Source organism: Trachypithecus francoisi, unplaced genomic scaffold (genome assembly GCF_009764315.1).
Source record: "Trachypithecus francoisi isolate TF-2019V2 unplaced genomic scaffold, Tfra_2.0 Lachesis_group17, whole genome shotgun sequence".
In the NCBI taxonomy this organism is placed as follows: Eukaryota; Metazoa; Chordata; class Mammalia; order Primates; family Cercopithecidae; genus Trachypithecus; species Trachypithecus francoisi.
The window spans coordinates 38,308,599-38,336,571 of NW_022681462.1; the positions used below are offsets into that span (position 1 = coordinate 38,308,599).

Sequence of the window (27,973 nt, forward strand, 5' to 3'; positions counted from 1 at the left end):
AAGGGTCGCCTGAAGCGCCCTGGTGCGGGGAGGCCAGAGGAGGGATCTAGAATCCGTAACGAGACGAGAACTCAGAAAAGATCCGGCCCAGCGCATTTATTTTACGGAAGAAGAAAAACTGAGGCCCAGGGAGGGTGAGCACTCCAGATAATTAGGCACTAGCAGCAGGGACACTGCCCGTCACCCGTGTCCAGCAAAATCTGACGCCCCTTCGGCCCAGCAGGGGGCGGTGCTGTTTTAGTTTTGGCCTCGTCGGGGTGAGCGGAGGAGGGAGCAACTTTTTCGAATTCAGTCTGCATCTTACTGACCTCGAGCAAAAACTAAGCGAGTGCACGTACCGGTCTTGCATCTGGGGGCCCAGCAGCCTCTATCTTCGCCCCAGCCCTTACAGCCTAGCCCCTGGCTGGGGCTCCAGCTCCCCGCCTTACCACCAGGAGCTACATGTCCTATCACAGGCCCACTTAGATTACCACTAGGAAATTACCACTCGGGTGGGGCGGAGGTGCAGCGGGATTCGCAGTTTGCAAGGGATCAAAAGAGCGAGCGGCTAATTATGGCATTTCTAGCCCAAGACACTGCCCAGAGATATTGCGAGTAGGCCCCCTAACCTCCCAGCATCTCGCAGTATCTACCCATTAGTGCTGTGAGCCTCCTGTGCAATGCATCCGTCTGTAGAAATGGCCAGAATGGGCCGGGCGTGGTGCGCAGTGGCTCACGCCTGTAATCCCAACACTTTGGGAGACCGAGGCGGGCGTATCACCTGAGGGCAGGAGTTCGAGACCAGCCTGGCCAACATGGCGAAATCCTGTCTCTACTACTAAAAAATAATAAATAAATAAATAAAATAGCCGAGCGTGATGACGCAAGCCTGTAGTCCCAGCTACTCGGGAGGCTGAGGCAGAAGAATCGTTTGAACCCTGGAGGCGGAGGTTGCAGCCATCGGAGATCAAGCCACTGCGCTCCAGGCTGGGCGACAGAGCAAGACTCCCATCTCAAAAAAAAGAAAAAGAAAAAAGAAATGGACAGAATGTCAAAGCTTTAATGGTGGGTAGAAGTCCCCATACTTGAGAGTCTCGTTCTCCCAACTCTCCGTCTCTGTCAGAAAATGCGAAGGGACTGGAATGGAGATCCTGAGCGGTTCTGGGTGCTGAGGCCCCGCCCGGGTCTGAGCTGGCTGCGGTCTGCTGGTCCCCTTGTCTGGACGGCTGGGCAGAGATGCCGAGGGGCCACGGGCGGGGATCCCCTCGCTGGCTCATTCGCATCCGCAGCCCCTCAAGAAGGCCGTGGGCCCGCGGGGAGGAGAAGGTGAGCACCCGGCAGGAAGGAGATGGGCTTGGAGGCTTGGGGCGTGCCGTGGGGCAGGTGGAGCGTCCCGCCTCTGATTTCCCGCGCAGGACACTGAGGTCACGGTGCAGAGAAGGGTCGGCGCAAGGATCTGACAGCCTTGCGCGCGCTGGGAGCGGGAGCTGTGGGGACAGGGAACGACTCGGAGCACTAAGGTGGGAGGGTGCGGGAGCCAAGGTCCCTCTGAGGTTCTTTTGACTTATTCACCGATTTCATCTGTCTCTTGGTTTTAGTTTACAAGGTCCTCTCCTGCGCTGGCTCTGGGGGTGCTTGGAACCAGAGCCCCTTAGTCGAAGAGTGTCCTGCTGTCAGCCACCACCAAGTCCTTAGGCCGAGCCCATTTCTCTCCTGGTGATGTTTGTTGTTGTTGTTTACCGAAGTCCCGGGCTGATTAGACATAGCAATGGAAGCTGGGGGTGGCCTGGGCCGTGCATTGAATTTGTGACTTTAGCAAGTCCCTGAAATTCCTCTCTGCCCTACTTTTGCTGTCTTTTTTAGGTTAAAAGTATTCTGGAGAATAGAAAACAAAACAAAAATAATGGCTTATAGTGCCAATATGGAATTATAATCACTCCTAACATTTTGGTATATTGTTTTGTATTTGCTTTGTTTTTATCTTATGCTTATGTATTTTTAATTTTTTTCCATCACTGTCATCATATTTCCTATTCAGGTCTTCAGCCTGCTTTAAAAATGTTTTAATCGTGAAGTTCCGTAAAAATTTTATTTCAGCCAATTTCTTTTATAACACGTTCTTCATGAATCTTATCTGATATCTGCATAATATTCCATTCATACTTTGCCCAATTAATTAGACATTTAGGTCGTGCATACTTTTTAAATTATGATACAGTAATTTCTAAATAGTGTATAATTTCAATTTTTGTTTCTTAGTTATCATAAGAGTTCTTAAAAGGTGATAACAAATTTTTAAGTGGATAGATTATTTTCCCCCTTCCTTGGTTTATAATTTTATTGCTCTGGGGTCTGAGAATGTGGCTGTCTTTACGCTTTTTGAAATTTAAGTTTTTGATTGATGGTTGATCTCGTAAATAAGTTTAGGCACAGTTTTGTGTACTTGATTGGGCACAAAATTCTTTTACATTAGATCAAGCTTTGTAAAATGTATTACCCATATCTGCTATGTCTTTTTAAAATTTTTATCTACTTGATCTAATTTCTGAAAGAACTGTAAGTTTTTCAAATGTATTTGTGGATTTGCTATTTCCTCTTTATATTTCTAAGAGTTTGTACATTATATATTTTAAAGTGATTTTATGGAGTATAAAAACCACATGGCTGTTAAAAAGTAATAAACAAAGATACATTTTGGCATACATATCTTTTTGTGCATTTGAATTATTTTCTTGGTTTGAATTTTTAGAAGGAAATGGCTGTAAAGGCAAGTTGGCCTTTCAAAGATTTGACAGATGTACACTGTTGACCACATCAGAGTTCTTCTTTCACTAACTCCTGGTCAGCCCCAGGAATTAAAAAAAATTACACACACACACATACCCGGACACGCACACACACACATATGCTTATAGTAAGTCTTCACTGTCATCTGTAGGTTCTGGGAAACTGCAACTTTAAGCCAAACAATATCTAGTAAAACCAATTTTTCAATTGACATTGTAAAAAAAACCACATTGAATGAAAACATACTTTTTGAGGATCTACTGTATGTTATTTTACTTAAAATAACAATTTCCAGGAACCTATGCATGATGTTAAGTGAGGACTTAGTATGTGTGGAGTGTGTGTGTGTGTGTGTGTGTGTGTGTGTGTGGTGTGTGTGTGTGTGTGTGTGTATGCATCAATATTATTTTGAGAAAAGCAAGAAGTGGGATAATTTTTGCTATTTCCTTTGATTTTTATTGTGGTTGACAGTTCTTCTGTAGATCTGTAATCACTTGAATTTTCTTTGTTGTGTGTGGATTGTCTGTTCTTGTCCTTTTGTGCTTCTGTTTTCTAACTTTTAACGCAAGGAGGTTAATGTCTTTCAGCTCTTACACTGTAGGAATTACATTGCTATTTCTTCTACCACAAAACACCTTATTGAAAAAGAAAAACTCTGGTGCACCAAACCGATGTCTCAAATTCACCCTGACTGCCCCTGCTCCCCCTGGATCTTAGCAGAAATTTCAATATGGCAAACAAAGCAGATAGAGTTCCTATGGGGCCTAAAGCTTATGCAATTTGGGAATTTTCTTTAACCATTTTTTTTTTTTTTGGGTGGTGAGATTTTAGCATATTTTGGCTGAAATATGGGAAAAAATAATGCCCAGTGAGATTACATGATTTTTCTGGGACTGATAGATTCGTGTCTCAATTCCCTCTGAGAAAGAGAGTGGGGTGGTGAGGAAGGGAAGGCAGTATGGAGAGCTAGGACCCTTTGCCTTCTTTCAGGATGAGAAAGAAAAGGAATAGCCAAGCTTGCCATACACAAGTGGCCCCATCCATTTATAATATTCTTTTGGTGTCCTTTTCTTGTCTGTGAGATCCATAGTAATGATCTCTCTATTGTTTCTGATATTAGTAATTTTTGTCTTCTCTTTTTTTTTCTTGGTTAGGTTGACTAGAGTTTTACCAATTTTATTGATCTTTTCTAAGAAGGAACTTTTGTTTTATTTTCTCTATTGTTTCCTGTTTTCAATTTCATTGATTTCTCTAATTTTTATTATTTTTATTCTTCTGCTTGCTTTAGGCTTGTATTGCCCTTCCTTCTATTGTTTCTTAAGGTGGAATTTTAGATGATCAATTTTAGATGTCTTTTTAAAATATATGTATTTAATGCTATAAGTTTCCCTCGAAGTACTGCATTGCTGCATCCCATGAATTTTGAGAAGTTGCATTTTCATTTGGTTCGAAGTGTTTTAAAATTTCTCTTGAGATGTCTTCTTTGACCCATGTGTTATTTAGAAGCACTTTGTTTAATCTTCAAGTATTTGGAGACTTTTCGGCTCTCTTTTTGTTATTAATTTCTAGTTTAATTCTATCGTGGTCTGAGAGCATACTTTACATGATTTCTGTTCATTTCACTTTTGTAAAGAACGCTTTATGGGACAGAATGCAATCTCTTTTGGTAAATGTTCCATGTGAACTTGGAAGAATATGTATTTTGTTGTTGGATAGAGTATTCTATAAATGTGAATTAGCTCAAACTGGTTGAGAGTGCTGTTGAGGTCAATTAAATCATTACTGACTTCCTACCTGCTAGATTTATCAATTATTGAGAGAGAAGTATTGAAATATCCAACTATAATACTGACTTTGTGTATTTTTCCTTGCATACCTATCATTTTTTTGTCTCAGGTATTTTGATGCTTTGCTGATGCATGCATGTTGAGGATTGTTTTGTCTTCTTGGAGAATTGATCCCTTTAATATTACATAATGCCCTTCTTTATCCCTGATGATTTTCCTTGCTATAAAGTCTGCTTCGTCTGAAATTAGCTCTTCCAGCTTTCTTTTGATAGTGCTAACATGATATATCTATTTCTATCCCTTATAACCCATCTGAGTCTTATATTTAAGGTGGGTTTCTTATAGACAGCATATGGTTAGGCCTTGCTTTTTTGCTACTCTGACAATCTCTGTCTTTTACTCGGTGTATGTAGACCATTCACATTGAAAATGATTATTGATACAGTTGGATTAATATCTACTATGTTTGTAACAGTTTTCTATTTGTTACAGTTATTTCTTGTCTCTTTTTTCCCTTGTCCCATCCATTTTAATGACTATTTATCAATGTTTTCCCAGAGATTGCCTGAGCTCTCAACCAATATCATGTCTAGCTCTGTGTGCAGCAAAATATACTTCCTCATACCTGTGCATAATAAGGCAGGCGTGAAGGTGTTCGTGCAGCATTGCCTTTAAAGTGGGCAAACCCAGTCTTCATCAATGGGGCAATAGGAATTTAAATTATGGCTCACTGACCTACAGGAATACCAGGTGGCAGTTAAATGTAAGCCAATACATCTATATGTCCTGGAATATAGCAAATTCTGACACATATTGTTAAGTAAAAGAAGTGAGTTGCAGACCAATATATGTATTATAATTATTTTAGGTAAAAATTGTGTGTGTGTGTGTGTGTGAATGTCTAAATGCACAGAAAAGTGTGTGTCTAAATGCACAGAAAAATCTCTAGGTTTATACAAATTGTGTTGATGGCAGGTTTGGGAAAGCAAAGAAATATTAATTATATTTTTTCTGACAAAACTTATATTCATGTATTCGTAAACTTTAAACACACACACACACACACACACACACAAACTTGTTTAAGACCAGACTGGCCAACATGGTGAAACCTTGTCTCTACAAAAATACAAAATTTAGCTAGGCATGATGGCAGTCTCCTGTAATGCCAGCTACTGGGGAGGCTGAGGTAGGAGAATTGCCTGAACCCGGGAATGTGGAGGTAGCAGTGAGCTAAGATCACGCCATTGCACTCCAGCCTGAGCAACAGAGTGAGACTCTGAGAAAGAGAGAGAGAGAGAGAGAGAGAGAGAGAGAGAGACAGAGAGACAGAAAGAAAAAGAAAGAAAAGAAAGAAAGAAAGAAAAAGAAAGAAAGAAAGAAGAAAGAGAAAGAAAGAAAGAAAAGAAAGAAAGAAAGAGAGAAAGAAAGAAAGAAAGAAAGAAAGAAAGAAAGAAAGAAAGAAAGAAAAAGAAAGAAAGAAAGAAAGAAAGAAAGAAAGAAAGAAAGAAAGAAAGAAAGAAAAAGAAGGGAAGGAAGGAAGGAAGGAAGGAAGGAAGGAAGGAAGAAGGGAGGGAGGGAGGGGGGAGGGGGAGGGGAGGAAGGAAGGAAGGGAAGAAGGGAGGAAGGAAGGGCTGGGCATAGTGGCTCACGCCTGTAATCCCAACATTTTGGGAGGCTGAGGCAGGCAGGTTGCTTGAGCCCAGGACCTTAAGACCAGCCTGGGCAACATAGGGACACCCCGTCTCTACAATAAATACAAAAATTTGCCAGGTGTGGTGGTACCCACCTATAGTCTCAGCTACCCAGGAGGCTGAGGTGGAAGAATCACCTGAGCCTGGGAGGTCAAGGCTAGAGTGAGCTGTGATTGCACCACTGCACTCCCACCTGGGTGACAGAGTGAGACCTTGTCTCAAAAATAAAAAATAAATTAAAAGTAGGCTGGGCATGGGTGGCTCACACCTCTAATTCCAACACTTTGGGAGGCTGAGGTGGGTGAATCACCTGAGGTCAAGAGTTCGAGACCAGCCTGGCCAAACATGGTGAAGCCCCGTCTCTACTAAAAATACAAAAATTAGCCATGTGTGGTGGCATGTGCCTGTAGTCCCAGCAGGCAGAGGTACGAGAATCATTTGAACCCAGGAGGCAGAGATTGTAGTGAGCTGAGATCGAGTCCCGGCACTCCAGCCTGGGCGATAGAGCGAGACTCTGTCTCAAAAATACATAAATAAATAAATAAAAATAAAATCTTAAAAATCAAAGAAACTTAAAAATGTTTTACCTCACAAGGAGAGAACATCTGCCTAAGTAACCCTCTCTAACCTCAGCATTTAGTGGTTCTTCTGAAATGGGTGGTTCATACTCATGGTGATCAGGTGCTAGAGATGCAGGAAGCAAAGATGTTCTCCAGTACTTAACAAGCTCAATGGTTCCCTTTTCCCAGTCTTTAGGATTTTGGGCAAATTTATTCAAGATGGATACATTTAGTTCCACAAGGTGGACACTTTGGGGGTTCACAAGGATGGGGACTACAGCTCACCAGGGCAGAACTTGAGCCCCCTGACTTGGGGGGTTGATGGTGGCAGAGAAGTCTCTGCTGGGTGTGTGGGATGATCCCTCTGCAGGAGGGAGGAATCTGGTAAAAGTGGTAAAGATCCACTCATCGGGACCTGTGCTTCTTGCCTATGGTTTTCAGGATCCATGGGCTAAGCAGCTTCTGTAAGGTTGCAGTATTGCTGTCGTTTCCGTGCAGGCATCGGGGGACAAGGATTCCTGAAATACCTTCCCCTTGAGGCCTTGCAAAAAGAAAAACAAAAGAGTCTCAATACATGCACCAAGTCAAGGTGTTGGTTACTTATTAGGTAATGACTGATTTTTTTTCTGTGACTTAGTCCAGTGAGATGTTGTGTCAAATTAAACACAGAAAGAGCTCGTGTATAACACTCGATAGGCCTAGGGTTACCACAGGATCCAAACACATTTGATTCAGGATCTCAAAGTCAGAAAACTCTGTTTCTGTTATTTCTTCTCAGTAAGAGGAAACCACACACAGAGAATTACCTACTCAGTTATTCCCCAAAGTTAATTTCATTTGGGAAAGCGGGTGAGGGTTTTATCCTCCCTCTTAGGCATCACTCTCAATTTTATTGCCATGGTTAATCAAGGTGAATTTCAATAGTGTCTGACCTGCAAATTAATTTTCTGCCATTTGGAATCGAGGATATGCAAGTCTACAGCTGCAGGAGACTTCAGAGACATCCCCATGCTTTAAACATTTCTCTCAGGAGAGTGGTAAGGTAGGGTGGCTGTTGTCACCACAGGTTGGAAGACAAGACGGTCACAAATGTCAGAGAATTTATTCTGATGGAAACTTATCCTCTGGGGTACGTTATAATGGACATAAAGACTCAACTTCAGGAAGATGTCAGTTTTCTCCAGTTAATCTACAGATCCAGTGCATTCAAACTGCCAACCAGATTTTCCTGACAAGCTGATTATCAAATTCATATGGAAGTATAAAGGACCAAAAATAGCTGAATAATTTTGCTGAAAGGTAAGGGGGGACCCATTATCCAAATATCATTATGTGTAAACTCTAGTAACTTCAACACGAACAGAACAATGAAAGAGAATAGGGGGCCTAGAAAATACAGATGTGAAAATGTTGGAGATGGCTGGGCACTCTAGTGGGTAAAAGGATTTGATCATTGGTGCTGTGATATTGGCTTCCCATGTGGGAAAAATGTAAAACTTGAACTTTATCTCAAACCATTCACAAATGTATACTCCAGATAGAATAAATATGAAAAACAAAGTTTCAAAACTTTTTTAAAAATGTGTTTTTAAGATAGAGACATGATAAGGACAGAATTTCTTGGTCAAAATATAAAAGCACAAGCCATAAAAGTGTGATGTTACCATTCAAACATTTGTTTAAAGTATGCAGGGCAAAACCAATACAAAATTTAAGTCTCAAATTAGTAGAAGATATTTGCAGTGCATAAAAGCAACAGAAGATTTTCATCCATAACATATCAGACTCTCACAAAGTAATAAGTTAAAGACAGCAGAATTAAAAATGGGCAAAGTACGGGACCAAGCCAATATCCGAATAAAAAGATGCCAAACCTTACTTGAATCAGTGAGATGCAAATGAAAACAACTGATATCATTTTATGCTCAAATTAGCAAAATGAACAAGACCAATAACATCAAGCATGGGGGAGGGTATGGCCAAATAACTGTTATGCAATGCTGATGGGGATGTAAACTGTTACAACTGCTGTGGAGATAATTTGGGATATCTAGTAAAAATATCTATTAAAAATGAAGATGCTCTGGCCCCAGAACTTCCACTTCTAGGTTCATTGCTCAGAGAAGCTTTGATGTATAAGAGTGTTCACAGAAGCACAAACAACAGAAATTGGAAAATTATAATAATTACAAACTAATATCTAATAATAGGGAATGAATAAAATTATAATACATTAATAAAATATGACACAAATAAATGAACTAGATCCACAGGCATCAACACAGGTAAATCTCAAAAATATGTTGAATGTGGCCGGGCGCGGTGGCTCACGCCTGTAATCCTAGCACTTTGGGAGGCCGAGGCAGGCAGATCACAAGGTCAGGAGATCGAGACCATCCTGGCTAACACGGTGAAACCCCCTCTCTACTAAAAATACAAAAAATTAGCCGGGTATGCTGGCGGGTGTCTGTAGTCCCAGCTACTTGGGAGGCTGAGGCAGGAGAATGGCGTGAACTGGGAGGCAGAGCTTGCAGTGAGCCCGAGATCGCGCCACTGCACTCTAGCCTGGGCGACAGAGCGAGACTCTGTCTCAAAAAAAAAAAAGAAAAAAAATATATATATATATATATATGTTGAGTGAAATAAGCAAATTTTAAAAGTGCGTGTACAGTCTGACATTATTTATAAAGAATAAAAGCACATGCCATATATTATTCATTATTATGTCATTGTTTATAGATACTTACATAATAAGAGAATCACAAGTATAAACAAAGCCTTAAGTCAGAACCCACAAATTTCAAGATAAGGTATGCAGTATTGAGGATGAAATGTGGGTGAAGAAGGGGTCTCAACACAAACATTTTATTGCTTGAAATAAAAGACTGAAGCAAATTTGGCAAAAGTTAAATTTGCTAAATCTGACAGATTTATTTAGCAAATCTGCTAATTTGCTATATAAACTTGCAGCTAGTATATTACCTCCAGTAGTTTTCTTTATATTTGGCATAATTCATAATTCATGGGAGGAGGTAATTACATATTAAAGATGTATATTCACTGGCTGGGTGCAGTGGTTCATGCCTGTAATCCCAGCACTTTGGGAGGCCAAGACATGTAGATCACCTGAGGTCAGGAGTTTGCGACCAGCCTGGCCAACATGGTGAAACCTCGTTTCTACTAAAAATACAAAAATTAGCAGGGTGTGGTGTCAGGCATTTGTGGTCCCAGCTACTCAGGAGGCTAAGGGAGGAGAATTGCTTGAACCTGGGAGGTGGAGGTTGCTGTGAGCTGAGACCATACCACTGCACTTCAGTCTGGGTGACAGAGCGAGACTCCATCTCAAAATAAATAAATAAATAAATAAATAAATATAAAAAATAAAAGCATATAGTCATAATCAACAGAATAACTGTATGTAATGAGTACCTGCTGTGTTCCAGGCACTGTTTAAAGTATAGGCATACCTCATTTTATTGTATTTTATTTTTTATTGTGCTGCACGGATGTTGTATTTTTAGCAAATTGAAAGTTTGTGGCAACCCTGCATGAAGCAAATCTATCAATACCATTTTTTAACAGCGTGTGTTGACTTTGTGCCTCTGTGTCACCTTTTAATAATTCTTGCAATACTTCAAACTTTTTCATTATTATTGTATCTGTTCTGGTAACTGTAATCAGTTATTTCTGATGTTACTATCTGAATTGTTTTGGGGCACCATGAACCATGCCCATGTAAGACAGTGAACCTGTTGGTTGTGTTCTGACTGCTCCACCACCAGCCATTCTGTCTCCTTCTCCTTAGGCCTCCCTATGCCCTGAGGCATAATATGAAAATTAGGCCAATTAATATTAAAATTAGGCCAATTAATAACCCTACAATGGCTTCTAAGCGTTCAAGGGAAAGGAAGAATTGCATGTCTCTCACTTTAAATCAAAAGTTAGAAATGATTAAGTTTAGTGAGGGAGGGATGTTGAAAGTGGAGATAGGCTGAAAGCTAAGTCTCTTGTGTCAAATAATTAGCCAAGTTAAGAAGGTAGAGAAAAAGTTATTGGAGGAAATTAAAAGTACTAATCCAGTGAACACATGAATGATAAGAAAATGAAATCGCCTTATTGCTGATAATGGAGAGAGTTTTAGTGGTCTGGGTAAATCGGAACTGCCACAAAATTCCCTTAAGCGAAAGTTTAATCCAGAGCAAAGTCCCAACTCTCTTAAATTTTATGAAAGCTGAAGTGGTGAGGCAGCTGCAGAAGAAAAGTTTGAAGCTAGGAGAGGTTGGTTGATTCAAGTGGTTTAAGGGAAGATACCATCTCCTTAACATCAAAATGCAACATAAAGAAGCAGGTGCTAATATAGAAACTAATAGGTGCTGCAGCACAGCAAGTTATCCAAAAGATCTTTCTAAGATTATTGACAAAGGTGGCTACACTAAACAACAGATTTTCAATGTAGACAAAACAGCCTTTTATTGGAAGAAGATGCTACTAGGTCTTTCATAACTAGAGAGAAGTCAATGCCTGACTTCAAAGGACAGCCTGCCTCTCTTGTTAGTGACTAATGCAGCTGGTAACTTTACGTTGAAGCCAGTGCTCATTTACCATCCTAAAAACCCTAGGGCTCTTAAGTATTATGCTAAATCTACTCTACTTATACTCTATAAATGGAATAGCAAAGCCTGGATGATAGCACATCTGTTTAGAGCATGGTTTACTGAATATTTAAAGCTCACTGTTGAGACTCACTCAGGAAAAAAGATTCCTTTCAAAATATTACTGCTCTTTGAAAATGTACCTGGTCACCCAAGAGATCTGATGGAGATGTACAAGGAGATTAATATTGTTTTTCATGACTGGTAAAACAACATTGCTTTTACAGTCCATGGACCAAGAAGTAATTTTGACTTTCAAATCTTGTTATTTAAGAAATACATTTTGTAAGGCTAGGGCTGCCATAGATGATGATGCCTCTGATAGATCTGGGCGAAACCTTCTGGAAAGGATTCACCATTCTAGATGCAACAAAGAACATTTGTGATTCATGGGAGGAGGTAAAAATACCAACATTAAGAGGAGTTTGGAAGCAGGTGATTCCAATTCTCCTGGATGAGTTGGAGGGATGGGTTCAAGACTTCAGTGGAGGAAGTAATTGCAGGTATGGTAGAAATAGCAAGAGAACTAGAATTAGAAGTGGAGCCTGAAGACGTGGCTGAATTGTTGCAATCCCATGATCAAACTTGAACACATGAAGAGTTTATTCTCTCTGATGAGCGAAGAAAGTGGTTTCTTGAAATGGAATTTACTCCTGGTGAAGATGGTGTGAACTTGTTGAAATGACAACAAAAGATGTAGAATGTTTCATAAACTTAGTTGATAAAGAGACGTCAGTATTTGACAGGCGTGACTCTCATTTTGAATGCTGTTCTACTGTAGGTAAAATGCTATCAAACAGCATTGCATGCTACAGATAAATCTTTTGTGAGAGGAAGAGTCAATCAATGTGGCAAGCTTTGTTGTTGTCTTATTTTACGAAATTGGTACAGCCACGCCAAACTTTGGCAACCACCGTTCTGATCAGTCAGCAGCCATTGACATCAAGGCAAGACACCCGCCATCGGCAAAAAAATTACGACTCACTGAAAAGCTCAGGTGATTTTAGCATATGTTTGGTAATAAGTTATTTTTGATTCAGATATATATATTGGTTTTTTTCAGACATACTGTCTTTGTACACTTACTAGATTACCTTATAGGGTAAACATAACTTTTATGTACACTGGGAAACCAAAAAATGTATGTAACTGGCTTTATTGTGATATTTGCTTTATTGTGGTGGTCTGGAACTGAACCTGAGATATCTCTGAGGTACTGTACTGGAATTTCCAAGGTTAGTGAAACATCCTTTCTGTAGCCTGAGTGGTGAGATTTAGGCTAGTCTCCAAAGTATCAAAAATAACTAGAATATAATGTAATAACAGTGATCATTAAGATAACAATGCTAGCAGCTACCATTCACTGAGTACTATGTGCCATGCACTCTGCAAGCACTATTTTATTAATGCTTGTGTGTGTGAGGTAGATATTATCATTATTCTTGTTTTATATTCAAGGTTCAGAGAGGTTAATTCACTTGCTCGGAGTCACACAGATAGCCTGTACTGTAACTGTACCTATTAAGCACCAACCCCCTATGCACATCCCAGATCTGCTATGTGCCAGCCCTAATTACTGAGCCATCCTGTCTGTCCCACCTTTTCTGAGCCAACTCCCGGCTTCTCCTGCACCACGGGTCATGTAGCTGGCTTTGAATATAGGTGCTCTTTTTATATAGATGTTCTTGAAAGGATCAACTTTACTTTTTTTTTTTTTTTCAAATAATCCAATATTAGATTACACTGGCCTTCTCCCAAGTTTTTCATCAAATTCATGAAGACTGCTGCTCCTTAAATTCTCAAGGCTTTGGAGTCAGGCCGCCTGGGGTGAATCCTAGCTTTCAGATTTATCAAATGTGGTGTGATTTCTAGGATGCCATTGAGCCCTGCTAAAGGAGTTGCTAATATCCACCTCTTTCTGCCCAAAGAACACGCAACTCCCAGCACAGTGCTGGTGACTGTGAGGCACTCAGCAGATGGGAGCTTTGTTCCTAGTTGTGTTGTGATGGGGAAGCAACATGGCGCCTTGTCCTGCAGGCACACTTGAGTTAAGATCACACTGGGGCTCCCTCAGATCCTGGGCCGAGTTGGGGCATAGGCCGAGTTCGGGTATTGCTGCAGCCTCAGAACTGCCCAGAGTTGACTGAAGACACTCAGGGACCTCCATAACTGAGAACAGGCAGAGGCATTGTTTTTAACCCAGTGTGGACCCCCAAATGGAACATTTTCCTTCCCTAGGTGAACGCCTTCAGAACCCTCCGAAAATCAGTTTCACTTTTAGCAAGGCTCCGCTGCAGCAGGGGAAAGGCCCCACAAACCCAGTCCTCTCCAAAGGGAGTGTTCTGAGCCCCCTGCTTCCTCCGCCCTTCTCTTCCCCCTGGTTAATTCCTTCGCTGCAGCTCGTTCTGCCTTCTTTCTTTCTTTGCCTTTGCAAGCCCCGCTCCTCTCTGATTTTGGAGGGCTGGCGCAGGCTTGGGCACTTCTTTCAAGGTTCTGTATTGTCTGTCTGCCCTGTGGCTTCTCCTTCTGCAACTCCGAGCAACTTTGTGCTTGGATTGCAGCTCCCAATAGTCCTGCCCTGACTTGCCCCAGGCACAGGGCAGAGATGAACCAGGGACTGTACCCAGGGTTTTGAGTTCCTGCCATGTTTATAGCATCAACTCTCCTTTAGCTCTTGGGAAAAAGAGTTTTAAAGTGCTGTAATCTTCTAACACAAAATTATATCAATGCTGAAAATGTGTTTTCCACTTATACCCCACCAGGAAAAAAAAAAAAAAGAGGATATCTATTTCAGGTGAGAGTCATGATGACCTCAGAAAGCAATATCAAAAGCTATCAAAATGTTTATACGGGTAGATTCAGTAATCCAATCTGGAACGTTTCTCCAATGGATGTAATCTTAGGCTTGGCACAACACAGTATGAACACAGATGTTAAATGTTAAAAGCAATGGAAATGTTCAAAAATAAAGGAATACTTAAGTAAACAATGATAATGCATTCAGTATATTTTTAGGGATTAACATGATGATGTTTTAGAATTACGAAACCTATGGAAAGGTTGACAAGGAAAACGCAGACAGCATGCTTGATATAAACATACATTCAGCATGATTATAACCATATAAAATGTAAAAAATGTTTTTAAAACATGAGAAGAAATTACACCAAGATGTGTTTCCCTTGCTGTTGTTCCTAGTGGCTAATTTTTGCAATGTGTATTATTGCAGTTATATTACCTTTACAAATGGAAAGCTTAAAAATAACTCACTTCCCTTCCCAGAGAGCAATGCTCAGTGTAAACCCACTCTCCACTCCAGAGATGGCCTTCAGCACTGGACTTTTTGGGGGCCAGAATCAAGCAGTATGTGTCACTTATTGTCTTATGTTGTTGGTGCCACTTATTCATATGTTGTCTCATAATTCTGCAGTTGTTTAATGTGTTTATATCTTTCTCCACAGCCATTTTTTAAAGGCTATTTTTTAAATTGTGGCAAAACATATACATAGCACAAATTTACCATTTTAGTCATTTCTAAGTATACACTCCAGTGGCATTAAGTATATTTATATTTTTGTGCAATCATTACCACTATGCATCCACAGAACTTTTTCATCTTCCTAAGCTAAAACTGTACCCATTAAGCACCAACCCCCTATGCCCCATCCCCCAGTTCCAGGTAACCGCTGTCCGGAGCCGTGTAGCCCGGATATTGCTGTGGCCTCTGTTGCTTAAGCTCCACATTGCGGAGACAAGATGGCGCACTTCCTGGTTCTTCATCATCAAACCTTCCCGCGCGCGCGAACTTTTCCCGCCGGCGGGTAAATTACCTCCCGCGCGCCGGGAGAGACTAAGCCTACCGAGCATGCGCCCGGTGACGTCTTTCATTCCCCGCCTGCTCCTAGCCTTCCCCCTATTGTCAGCCTATATAAGGCGTTGCTTTTCACCATTAAACGAGACTTGATCAGAGCACTGTCTTGTCTCCATTTCTTGTGTCTCTTGTCTCTTTCCATTCCCACCCCCTCCTCCAGGGTCTGCGTTGTTCATCCCGCGGGTCGGGACACGTGGCGCCCAACGTGGGGCATGTTGTCCGGGCCGCTGAAGTGGGCGAGGGAAACCTCCCATTCTCTGTATGGTTACACTCTCATTTCCTGTTTTAATTTTTGTAGCCTAGTAATTAATGACTGATGTAACTCTTCTAGCTTAATTTGTTCTTCTAGCTGAGCGATTTTTCTTTGAGTTCCTCTTTGGATTAACTACTGCCATTACGTTGGGCGCAGAAGCGCCACGTGTCCCATTATAGGGAGGTGGGCGCGAGGAAAAAGGGAGGCCAGTTAGGATTATGATATTTAGCTGCCTCATCTTCTAACTCATCCCAATTTACCTCTGATGGGTCAGGATTATCATTACTTTTACTGTTTTGTGATGTTTGCAGAATTGGGTATTTTTTAGGTTTTTTATTGTCTGGCACCACTTTATCTTTTACAGAAGGAGCCTTGGCCCCTCATCATCACTCTCAAGAGAAATAAGGTCCATTCCTTATCTGGTAGGGGGCTCCTGAGGTCTGTCTGAGAACTGACCTTTAAAATCTCCTCTGTTTGGGCGACCGCAGCCATTACTTGCGGATCAGCCTCCTTTTTATCTATTAACTCTTGATTAAATTCCAGTAAGAAAAGGCAGTTACAGGAATTTTTTCGGGGCCAAAGGTATTATAATAATCTTGAAAGGCGTCCCTACTCTACGCCATCTTTTTACATCAATGGTCCCCTCCTGAGGAAACCAAGGACAAGTATATTTCACAAAAATCAAAAAACTTAAATAAGTCACCACTTTTAACCTTTACTCCCCGTGTCTTTAAGCCTCTTTATAAGTCCTACGTAGATTTGATGCTGGCTTAATTCTTGTCCCATTTCGGGCGCGGAACTTACCCTTAATTCCGACGCAAACCGCTATGCTATTTTCAGTTTCTCTGACAAATTCAGAGACACCACTCTTGGTACCTCCTACAAGTAGAATCATACTGTATTTACCTTTTGCACAATCATTTTTTGAAACTTTAAAAAAAGTTAATTAATTTGACAGTCTCACTTGGTCACCCAGGCTGGTTGGTGTTTGCAGTGGCATGATCATGGCTTGACCTCCTGGACTCAAGTGATCCTCACATCTCAGACTCCTGAGTATCTGGGACTAAGGCACCCACCACAGTGCCTGGCTAATTTTTTAATTTTTAGTAGAGATGAGGTCTCACTATGTTGCCCAGGCTGATCTCAAACTCCTAGGCTCAAGGGATCCTGCTACTTCAGCCTTTCAAAGTGCTGAGATTACAGTGTGAGCCACCAGGCTCGGCCTGCAGAATCATTTTAAAAAGCTCTCTGAGGATAAGGACCAAGGCCCTGATTTGTTTTCATTGTAAGCATAATGTTCATTTGCTCATTGATTTGACATTCACTGTGCACCCACAACATGTGTGCACTGTTCAAGGCAGGGTTTAAGCAACGCTCAAGAAGCACATGTGGTCTCTCAAGGGGATGGTGTAGTGGACAGAGATAACGAAGAAAAACATAGAGAAGAAAGAATGACAGAGCGTGAGAAGTGCTGTAAGTGCAGTGACAGAGACCACCCCGGGGCCTCCTGGATAGGCTGCATATTTGTAGGATGATGGGGAGTGGTCCTGGAGAAGACTGAGGAGGAGCCCTAGGGGGTCCAGGCAGAGAGAGGAGGAGCACCGAGCTGGAGGAGGGAAGGGCATTTGTACAGTGTGTGTGTGTGTGTGTGTGTGTGTGTGTGTGTATGCTGGGGGACATGCGGGGAGATGGCAGGCCTCAGCACTGGGGAGAGCTGGAGTGCATTCTAGATGCAGTGGGGAGCTAGAGCAGGGACTCTCTTCTCCCTGCCCAGCCTGAGAGCAGGCAAGGAGGCCCTGGGCTGTGGCTGATTGCAGTCAACACTGAGGAACAAGTGCCAATGCTTCATGCAGGGCACAACCTCTGCCACACTTTTACCTATGTGACCTTCTGGGCCAGGTGCTGTGAAGTGCTCCATTTCTCAGATAGGAAGGCTGAGGCTCAGATCAATGCTGCCTTGCACACAGCTGGAAATGGCCAAATCAGCCCCAAAGCCCCACTTTGTTCTGCGTCTTTGTGAAGGGCCTAGTGGCTGTGTGTGCAGTGTCTGTTGTGCTGGACATACAACAGGAAAGCAATTGTTACCTCTAATTTTTAGGAGGCCAAAGGACAAGAAGCCACGTGCTGTAGGCCAAAGAGCAACTAAGGGATTGAAGAGTAAATATGCGATTGAATGAGCAGATGAAAAGAGAAAAAGCCTCCCCCAGCACAAACCCGCAACCCATTCCCTTCCCAGGGTCCTGGGGGGAGGGAGTTTCATCACTGTCCTGAGTCAGGGAAGAGAGAGGGAGGCCTTGTGGTGGAGGGGAGCGGAGGAGAGCTCACCATCAAAGGTGTAAAGAAGGTTCTAGTCCCTCCAGAGCACACTCAGGGATGCTTTCTTGTGCTTCTGTCGCAAGGCCTCGTCTCAATCTTGCTTACTATAAATGCAGTGCTACGTCCTGCTTTTCCTTTACTTCATTGCATAAACCTTCCTTGAATCACTTACAGAATCTTTAGAACCACCATTTTTAAGGTTTGAATAGTTGCATACCAAGTAAATGACCACAGCTTATTGAAACTCCTCTTTATAGTCGACCACTTAGGTTGTTCTGTTGTTATTTCTAGAACGCATAACTAATGTTAATAAATAATGATGATAATACAGATTAGTATTTCCTGAGGATGGATCTCTCGCGTGGGTTCCAAAGCTCTAAGCAATTTCTATGGGCCCTGGAGTTTCCTCCACAGCTCCTAAGGCGGCTCTGGCACATGAGGAAGCTGGGAAAAGAATAGGGGTAATGGACACATCTGCCTTGCAGGGGTGATGTGCGCATCTGCCTTGGTAAGTGAACTTGTTGGCTCTGTCCCACGCAACTCGGGTGTCTGTGGGGTGGTGTGCTGCTGGGGTTGGAGAGGGGCCGCCCTACATAATGTCCCCACATAAAAGGGGCAGGTGTGCAGGTGGTCCCAGGGATGGTGGCAGCTTTGTCTGACTCCCCTCTACTGGGGGGCTCTGGGGGATGTGGGAGTGGAGGGTACGGATCACCCTCCTCCGGGGTCCTCCAACCTCTCCTTGGCCATTCTCTTTGACTTCCTTGGGAAAGAGTCCAGGCTTCAGAGGATTCTTTGCCCATTTCAATCTGACCCCATTTGAATCCCCAACGGTCGCAGTAAACCCCAGGCACACAAAGACAGACTTGTGGCTGGCTTGCGGTTGCTGTGATCACGTTGGAATCAGACAATGGCTGCCCTGGCAGGCAGCACCCAGGCACCTCTCAGGTGGGAAAAGACTGAGCCAGGTGAATGTCCCAGAGCTCCAGCCAGCTCAGGCTCCTATGGGTGATAACTGCACCAGACACCTCTCGGAGGAAGCCAACAGAAAATGTATGCAGCGGCAACATGAGCATTCGGACATGAATAGGAGCTCCTACCTGAATGTGCAGACCTCCACCACTGGAGCTCTCAGGGGAAAACATCCACGACAGCCTCCCTGAGCCTTGAAACATTTGTAGACCAAGCAGACTCAGGTGCCCGTGTTTGCAGGCGGTTTTGTAGAACGTGTCATTTATCTTATATTGATGTACCCTTGAAAGCCCGGGAGGAAGTGTGGTCTTGTGGGGAGCTCTGTGCAGGCAACATGAGAGTCTGTATTGTCTTCCTAGCTCTGCCCCGGTTGTCAGAGGAGTCCATCTGGGCCAGAGGGGTGAGGGGCCGTCACCCCTGCCTTTTGTTTAGCCAGTGACACCTCCCCAGTCGTGTGGCAGGTGATGCAGCAATAATGCCCATGAGCTCCTCTCAACATTCAAAACAAAACAGAGAGCCACTCTAAAACAGTGGCTTTCTTGCAAATGGAATATGCTGAGAATCTGTGACATGTGCAGGTTGGTAAGTGAGAAGGAAACAGGAACTACCAATCTATTCTGACAACGTAAAAAGCAGTGGAGGTTTGGGGCCAGGAGAACAAAAGACCTATGGGAGAGGAGGTGACCCAGCAAGGGTGGCCATGGACTTGGGTGAATCACCTGAGCCCTGTCACTTGGAAAGAACCCTAACAACCATCTTAATCCTTTCTGCATAGATACCTTACTGTGCTGCTGCTGAGTGTGAAGCATGGCTACTAAAAATGTTCACTTCATTTTTTAAAAAGTAGAGCAGGTTCAAGGTTATTCCAGTAGAAGACAGTGTTGCTCTCACTCATGTGCATTGTGGGAGGTTTCCTTAGCAGGATCGAAAGGGGTGGAATTACAGTGGTTCACACATGTAGACATGACTGAAATTTTTTTTTTTTTTTTTTTTTTTGAGACAGAGTCTCGCTCCGTCGCCCAGGCTGGAGTGTAGTGGCACGATCTCGGCTCACTGCTACCTCTGCCTCTCGGGTTGAAGTGATTCTCCTGTCTCAGTCTCCCAAGTAGCTGGGATTATAGGCGCCTGCCACCACACCCGGCTAATTTTTGTATTTTTAGTAGAGGCAGTGTTTCACCATGTTGTCCAGGCTGGTCTCCAACTCCTGACCTCAGGTGATCCACCCACCTCGGCCTCCCAGAGTGTGAGGATTACAGGTGTGAGCCACTGTGCCCGGCCGACTGTGGATTTTGTGGCAGCAAAAAGTTCATCTTGGTACATCAGCTAAGACTGTGGTCAAGTGTAAGCCATTGAGTAGACTGGTTTTTGAGTGATTCTTGGAAGCTTGCAAGGACTTCTTCTGAGAAAAAAAATTAAACTTTCTGGTAGAGTTAAACATGAATTGGCTTGCCCTGAGAGTTCGGGTTCTGTGTTGTGAGAGGTAGTTAAATGTGGATTGAGGGCCTGGTGTGGTGGCTAATGCCTATAATCCCAACACATTGGTAGACTGAGGTGGGTGGATTGCTTGAGCCCAGATTGAGACTAGCCTGGCCAACATAGTGAAACCCCATCTCTACAAAAATACAAAAAATTAGCCAGGCATAGTGGCATGCGCCTGTGGTCCCAGCTACTCAGGAGGCTGAGGTGGGAAGATCACTGGAGCCCAGGAGGCAGAGGTTGCAGTGAGCCGAGATGGCACCACTGCACTCCAGCCTGGGTCACAGAGCAAGACCCCATCTCAAAAAAAAAAAAAAAAAATGTGGGGTAGACAAATATGGGGCAGGGTTGCTGTTTGCTGTAAAGGGTGTTCACGTTTTATTTTGGAAGCTGAATTAGGTGAACTTTAAATTCTTTTTGCAACACAGAGTTCTACAGCTCTGGACTAATGGATCAGATTTTGCTAGTTGCAAAGATTTTTGAATTTTAATTGCAGTTTGCTGCTGTTTCACCCACAGCAAAAGTAGAGGAAGAACTCATAGCTTATATGCACTGATCACAAACTCTGGGACTTTATAGAGGAGACTAGGAACACTTGTGCAGGACCTGAACTTGAACTGCCTTGACCCTTGTTCCCATGTGCTGGGGGATGGGGCAAGGACATCTCACCAGGTATCAGTGGGTGGTATACACTATCTGAGTAAAGTCTTATCCTTATAGTGTTGTTTTCTTGCCTGGTGACTTGACTGAGTTTAGGCTTAACCTGCTTGTAAAATGGCAAGAGTGTGTACGTACATAAGTGATTAATTGACATAATGCAGGTAAATAGTACAGTACCAAACGCATAACAAATGCTGAATAAATGAAGATGGTGGCCGGCAAGTGGGGGTGAATGTCAATAAACAACATGTAAAGATATGGATCATCTGGTCACTTTAAACTTTTAGCCAGATCAATGTGGGCAAAATTTCTCTAAAAATGACTAGAATTGTGTGTGGGTGTGTGTGTGTGTGTGTGTATGTGTGTGTGTGTGTGTGTGTGTGTGTGTATGTGTGTGTGTGTGTGTGTCTGGACCCACAGAGAAGTTTTTAACACAGATATATGAAGTAGATAATCTCATTTATATTTTGGAAAATTTTTATTTTTAAAAATTTTTGTTATTTGATGATGATGATTTGTTTCCCCTTCAGAGGAGGTTTTCCAACTCTAGGAGATGCTGTTGACAATCTCACTTCTGAAGTTAAGAGGCCTTTTGAGTGGCTCTGGCCACTGAGAAGTGAAACCAAACCCTGGGAGCAGCTAGAGACGGCCAGCTTGTGATATTCAGAGCCAATGTGTAAGTGTGAAGTTCTGTGCAAGTAGGTTTTAAATAGGTACAGCCTAAAATACATAATTTTCTTATTATCAAAATCACATGCCTTTTTAAGGAAAATTCTAAGAAACACAGAAAAGCAAAGAGAAGAGGAAAATAAAGTATTCATATGGGTCTACCTCCAAAGATGCAACCAGCAACCGGCAACCTCTACTTTATTATCTTTTGGATTCCTTTACTCTCTTAAAAATGGGGCCCTACTCTAGCTGCTCTAATAATACTTCATCACTTTTTAAAAACAGTAATTCGTTTCTTGTCATTATTCTCCTCCATATATACATACACACTTTTTTTTTTTCAAAATGGATATTGCATTGTTGTTTTGCCTGGTGGTCAATGTAATACACAGATGGAAGTACTGCACATGCATAAACACTCGTAATCTGCCCCTCACCAATCCCTGTCACAATCAGAGTAACCATTTTGGCATATGCTCTTTCTTTACTTTTTTTTTTTTTCTTTTTGAGATGGAGTCTTGCTCTGTTGCCCAGGCTGGAGTGCAGTGGCACTATCTCGGCTCACTGCAACCTCTGCCTCCTGGGTTCAAGCAATTTCTCCAGCCTCATCCTCAGCCTCCTGAGTAGCTGCAACTACAGGTGCATGCCACCATGCCCGGCTAAGTTTTTGCATTTTAGTAGAGACAGGGTTTCACCACATTGGTGAGGATGGTCTCGATCTCCTGACCTCGTGATCTGCCTGCCTCGGCCTCCCAAAGTGCTGGAATTACAGGCGTGAGCCACCACGCCCGGCTGGCATATGCTCTTTCTGAATATTTTGTTTACTGTGTATTCCTAATTAGGGAAAAAGTAGTCAGGCTGGTGGGAGTCAGGCGGGTGGGAACAACGGAAAATAAAAAGAGAAAGCAGATAAGCAACAAGTCTGCCTTTCTTTATGGTCCAGGACACACAGTCTTTCCGAGCAAGTAACTCTCACCAGACACCTGCAAGTTAGCTCACTGCAACCTTGGCATTATTAATACTACACAAAGCCCTCTTCAACAGAAGGTATAAACACTACCCTGTAAAATCTCCAGCAAGCCTTTGCCTCCTTGCAGTCAGTTTCTCTCTGCTGCCTGCCCGTTGTCACTCTGGCAACATATTTTCTAATAAATCTTCTGCCTTTCTTTACCTGCAACTGTCTCGGTAAATCTTTTACCTCCACACCACCGGCTGTCATTCCCCCATGACATTTAACACATGTTTCTCACACAGGTAATTTCTTTCCTCTTCTGCCCAGGCCTGGGTTCATAGAATATCTAACATTTGATAATCTGCTTTTTAAATTTAATAATGCATTGTGAATATCTTTCCATTTATTAAACATTCTTGTACAGCATTATTTTAATGTCATTTATTACCTTGCATGGATGTATTCTCATTTATTTCACTGGTAGGTACTTAGGTTTTTAGCATCTTTTTCCTTTTTTTTTTTTTTTTTGAGACAAGGTCTCGTTCTGTCACCTAGGCTGGAGTGCAGTGGTATGATCCTGGCACACTGCAGCCTCAACCTCCTGGGTTCAAGTGATCCTCCCACCTAAGCCTCCTAAAGTGCTGGGATTATAGGCATGAGCCACAGGGCCCAGCCAGTTTTTAGCATGTTTTTAATATGCTCACAATACTGCAATGCATGTCTTTGCCACTAATAATTCTTGTGGGGCTGGGCGTGGTGGCTTGCACCTGTAATCCCAGCACTTCGGCAGGTCACTTGAGGCCAGCAGTTTGAGACCAGCCTGGCCAACATGGCAAAACCCTGTCTCTACTAAAAATACAAAATTTAGTTGGGCGTAGTAGCACATGCCTGTAATCCCAGCTACTTGGGAGGCTGGGAGGCTGAGGCATGAGAATCGCTTGAACCTGGGAGGCAGAAGTTGCTGTGAGCCGAGATCGTGCCACTGCACTCCAGCCTAGGGGACAGAGTGAGACTCTGTCTGAAAAAAAAAAAAATTGTTATTATTGTGTATAACCAATAACATCAGGAATATTTTCATGATATATTCATAGAAGTGAAATTGCTGGTTCAAAAAACAATACACAAATTTGAAGCTCTAGATATGTATTGCCAAACTGCCCTTCAGAATGGTGGGACCAGCCTGGACTCCCAGCAATGGCTTATGAATGAGCCCATTTATCAGCACTGTCATCCACCTGAAATGGTATATTATGGTACAATCTGGTAAAATCCATTTAAAAAATGCATTCCTTTTGTTTGTTTATTATTTTAATACTTCCGATTTACATTAGAAACCAGTTTGCATTTAATTTTATTAGATTTTGTTATTAATTAAATTACTAAATTTCTGGTTTCTTTCTGTCTTTTTAAGAAACATTATTTATTTAAATCATTTAGAATTTCTTTTGGTGTCAGATATGAAGGGCTAAAACTCAGTTTTTTCCAAATAGTTAACCAATTGTCTTGGCACTCTTTATTATAAGCTATTCTTTTGTTTGTTTGTTTTTGAGACAGAGTCTTGCTCTGTTGTCCAGGCTGGAGTGCAGTGGCCTGATCTTGGCGCACTGCAACCGCTGCCTCCTGGGTTCAAGCGATTCTCCTGCCTCAGCCTTCCAAGTCACTGGGATTACAGGCACCCACCATCATGTCTGACTAATTTTTGTATTTTTGTAGAGACGGGTTTCACCATGTTGGCCAGGCTGGTCTTGAACTCCTGACCTCAGGTGATCTGCCTGCCTCGACCTCCCAAAGTGCTGGGATTACAGGCATGAGCCACCGTGCCCAGCTTCTATAATCTATTCTTTCCCCATGTATGTGAATGCTACATTTGTCATGTAATCCACATGTTCAAATGGAGTCTATTCATGCATCACTTCAGTTGTTGAAATCAGCAATTTAAAACTGATCAGTAAATATCTAGCAGCTGATAATCCCATGAGGCGAGAGAAACTTTTGCCTTTGAGAAAGAAAATGTTTTCCTTCTGATTCTAAAATAATAGGTGAGTTGCATTCCTCTGTCTCTGCAATTTTTCCCTCTGCTAGGACCCACAGATGGGAAAAATGAGACATCTGATGAGGCAGCAGGAATCCAGAAGCCAGAACATGGCTAACCAGTAACGAAGTTGTGGGATCACTGATGCTCCCCTACCCCAGACACGGGTGGTCAAAGTAGAAACTGAAGATCAGCCTCAGAGACTCCCAGACTGAGGAGTCAGCCTAATTTTCTGATAAGAAATTAAAGACTAGGGGCTGGGGGTAGTGAGAGAAGTATTATTCTCAAACTTTTAGGGAAAAAAAAAAACAACACACAAAATGAAACAAAACAGTGAAAAGAATGATCAGGAAGTCAGTAACTTCATTGTGCCTGTGCTTGCAATGCCATCTTTTTAACTGTAGGAATTAGCAATTGTAATAACCAATTGCACTGCTGTAAAGAAGGTATAAGTGAGTGGGAAAGGGTCTTAATTGTGCTCTCTCATCTGACCAGCTTGAGTGTTCACACCACGCAGCCACAGCCAGAGCAGCACACTCTATCTGAGATGGTGAATTGTAATTTTAGGCAAATATCAGAGGAGAAAATAAATTACCTTGAGTGCTTATAAAACTAAAAATAGTAAGAGAAGGACAGGTGCAGTGACTCACGTCTGTAATCCCAGCACTTTGGGAGGCTGAGGAGGGTGGATCACCTGAGGTTAGGAGTTCAAGACCAGCCTGGCCAACATGGTGAAAACTCGTCTCTACTAAAAATACAAAATTAGCCGGGCGTGGTGATGTGTGCCTGCAATCCCAGCTACTCGGGAGGCTGAGACGGGAGAATCGCATGAATCCGGAAGGCGGAGGCTTCAGTGAGCCAGGATCACGCCACTGCACTCCAGCCTGAGTGACAGAGTGAGACTCGATCTCAAAAAATAAAAAAATAAAAAAAAAAAAAAGAGGAGATGTCATATCAAATAAGAGGAAGGGCACAGTCACATGAGGTTTTTATGCGGCACCAAATAACCTGTTTGAGCAGAGAATAAATGCCGACACTGTCAGGTTATGAGCCACTACGATGTCCACTTTTCCTGCCCCCACTCTCCCTGCTGTTGTTGGTTTGCCCCCAATTTCCTGCTCCCTGTGTGTGTTGAGCTTTGTAAGCTGCCCCAAATCCTTTTTGGGAATTAAGCAATGCAAGAGTAAATAAAAACATTGATTCTTAGGAGCTTTTCAATGTATTATAAAATTGAATTTTAACAGACAAGTTAATAAAAATAAAAATACGAATACTTTTGTTTTGATCTCTTGTTATTTAAATGAAATTAATTCCTTTTCCAGGGGAAAGTTTTTGTTTTAATACTCATGGTCAGCGCTGGCCTCCCCTCCCCTCCCCTCCTCTCCTCTCCTCTCCTCTCCTCTCCTCTCCTCTCCTCTCCTCTCTCCTCTCCTCTCGTCTCCTCTCCCTCCCCTCCCCTCCTCTCTTCTCTTCTCTCCTCTCTTCTTCTCTCTCTCCCTCCCTCTCTCTCTCACCCTTTCCCCTCCACCCTTCCTCTTGCTGTAGCCTCCTCACAGGGTCATAGGCACAGGCACACAGCTACAGACATGAAGATGTTTTCCTGCATTACAAAAAAGGAGAGTTTAAATACTTCCCTGCATCCTGCTTTTCCTCCTTAATAGTACACTCTGGTAGTGTTTCCAAGTTAATCTATCTTTTTTTTTTTTTTTTTTTTTGAGATGGAGTCTCACTCTATCACCCAGGCTAGAGTGCAGTGGCATGATCTTGGCTCACTGCAACCTCTGCCTCTGGGGTTCAAGTGATTCTCCTGCCTCAGCCTCCCAAGTAGCTGGGATTATAGGCATGCACCACCATGCTCAGCTAATTTTTGTATTTTTAGTAGAGACAGAATTTTGCCATGTTGACCAGGCTGGTCTCAAGCTCCTGACCTCAGGTGATCGCCTGCCTTGGCCTCTGAAAGTGCTGAAATTACAGGTGTTAGGCACCACACCTGGCCCTTTCCTCTCCTCTCCCCTCCTCTCCTCTCCTCTCCTTCCCTCTTCTCTCTGTCTCCCGCTGTCTCTCACCCTTTCCCCTCCACCCTTCCTCCCTCTTTTTCTCTTCCTTCCTTCCTTCCTTCCTTCCTTCCTTCCTTCCTTCCTTCTTCCTTTCCTTTCCTTTCCTTTTTCCTTCCTTCCTTCCTTCCTTTTCTTGGGGGGCAGTGGGGACAGAGCCTTGCTCTGTTGCCCAGACTGGAATGCAGTGGCTTGCTGTAACCTCAAACTTCTGGACTAAAGTGACCCTACGGCCTCAGCCTTCCAAGTAGCTGGGACTGTAGGCATGTACCACCATGCCTGGCTATTTCTTTGGTAGAGACAGGGTCTTGCTTTGTTGCCCAGGCTGGCAAATCATTCTTTTTTTTTCTTTTTTGAGACGGAGTCTTGCTCTGTTGCCCAGGCTGGAGTGCAATGGCACAATCTCGGCACACTGCAACCTCCATCTCCTGAGTTCAAGCGATTCTCCTGCCTCAGCCTCCTGAGTAGCTGGGATTACAGGCACCCACCACCATGCCTGACTAATTTTTGTATTTTTAGTAGAGATGGGGTTTCACCATATTGGCCAGGCTGGTCTGTAACTCCTGACCTCGTAATCTGCCCACCTCGGCCTCCTAAAGTGCTGGGATTACAGGTATGAGCCACCGTGCCTGGCCAAATCATTCTTTTTAAGTCATTCTTTTGATGGCTACATGATATTTTTGGGTGTAGATAGACAGTAACTTATTAAATGATTCCCTATAGATTACCCTGGGATTATTTCCCATTTTTATTTTTCCCAAACGATATTGATAGAATCATCTTTGTGTATTTATTCTGATGCAATGATGCTTCTACTTTCCTGGGGACTAATTCCCAGGAGTGCTGAGTGACAGTCCCTGATTCACGTTAAACGCTACTAGATGGTGCCCCCCTGTTTTCCACGAGGCTGCAGCGCTTATCACAGCATCAGCAACACCTGCGTGCCCTTGGCCCCAAGCTTTCCGCAGTGGGCACCATCGCTGTTTTACATTTTCACTTACTCAAGTGACATTTGTATGCAAATGACAGATTATTATTTTTCTGGAAGATCTATGCTTAACCATGTCAGGGTCATAACTCATGCTATGAAAAATATTTTGGTGTAGAAGTCATAGCAGAAGAAATGAGAACATGTGAATCAGTCTTCCTCTCTTAGATGCAGATACACACTAAGGTCTTAATTGAGCTTGGATATTAAAAGCAGTGCAGGGGAGAGGGTGGGGAGGTTTGGAGTTACCATCAGGAGCACCTGACCAGGCTCA

General features: G+C 42.9%; 1 protein-coding gene and 1 long non-coding RNA gene across 4 annotated transcripts in view; one reads left to right on the plus strand and one right to left on the minus strand.

Moving 5' to 3' along the window:
• Positions 1-6,977: 6,977 nt before the first annotated feature.
• Positions 6,978-27,973, minus strand: part of CD8B (CD8b molecule) — a 48,637-nt gene continuing 27,641 nt past the window's right edge. For both annotated transcript variants that reach the window (XM_033175383.1, XM_033175382.1), the window contains one exon: positions 6,978-7,348. In XM_033175383.1, the coding sequence (XP_033031274.1) occupies positions 7,245-7,348 (104 nt within the window). In that variant the 3' untranslated portion in view covers positions 6,978-7,244. The remainder of the gene's footprint in view (positions 7,349-27,973) is intronic.
• LOC117062166 lies at positions 16,731-24,966 on the plus strand. 2 transcript variants are annotated; one of them, XR_004428233.1, is made up of 4 exons: positions 16,731-17,056; positions 17,682-19,446; positions 21,535-21,680; positions 24,708-24,966. It is a non-coding gene; the product is annotated as an uncharacterized LOC117062166 (long non-coding RNA). The 2 variants fall into 2 exon arrangements; XR_004428232.1 differs by having other exon boundaries at positions 16,735-19,446.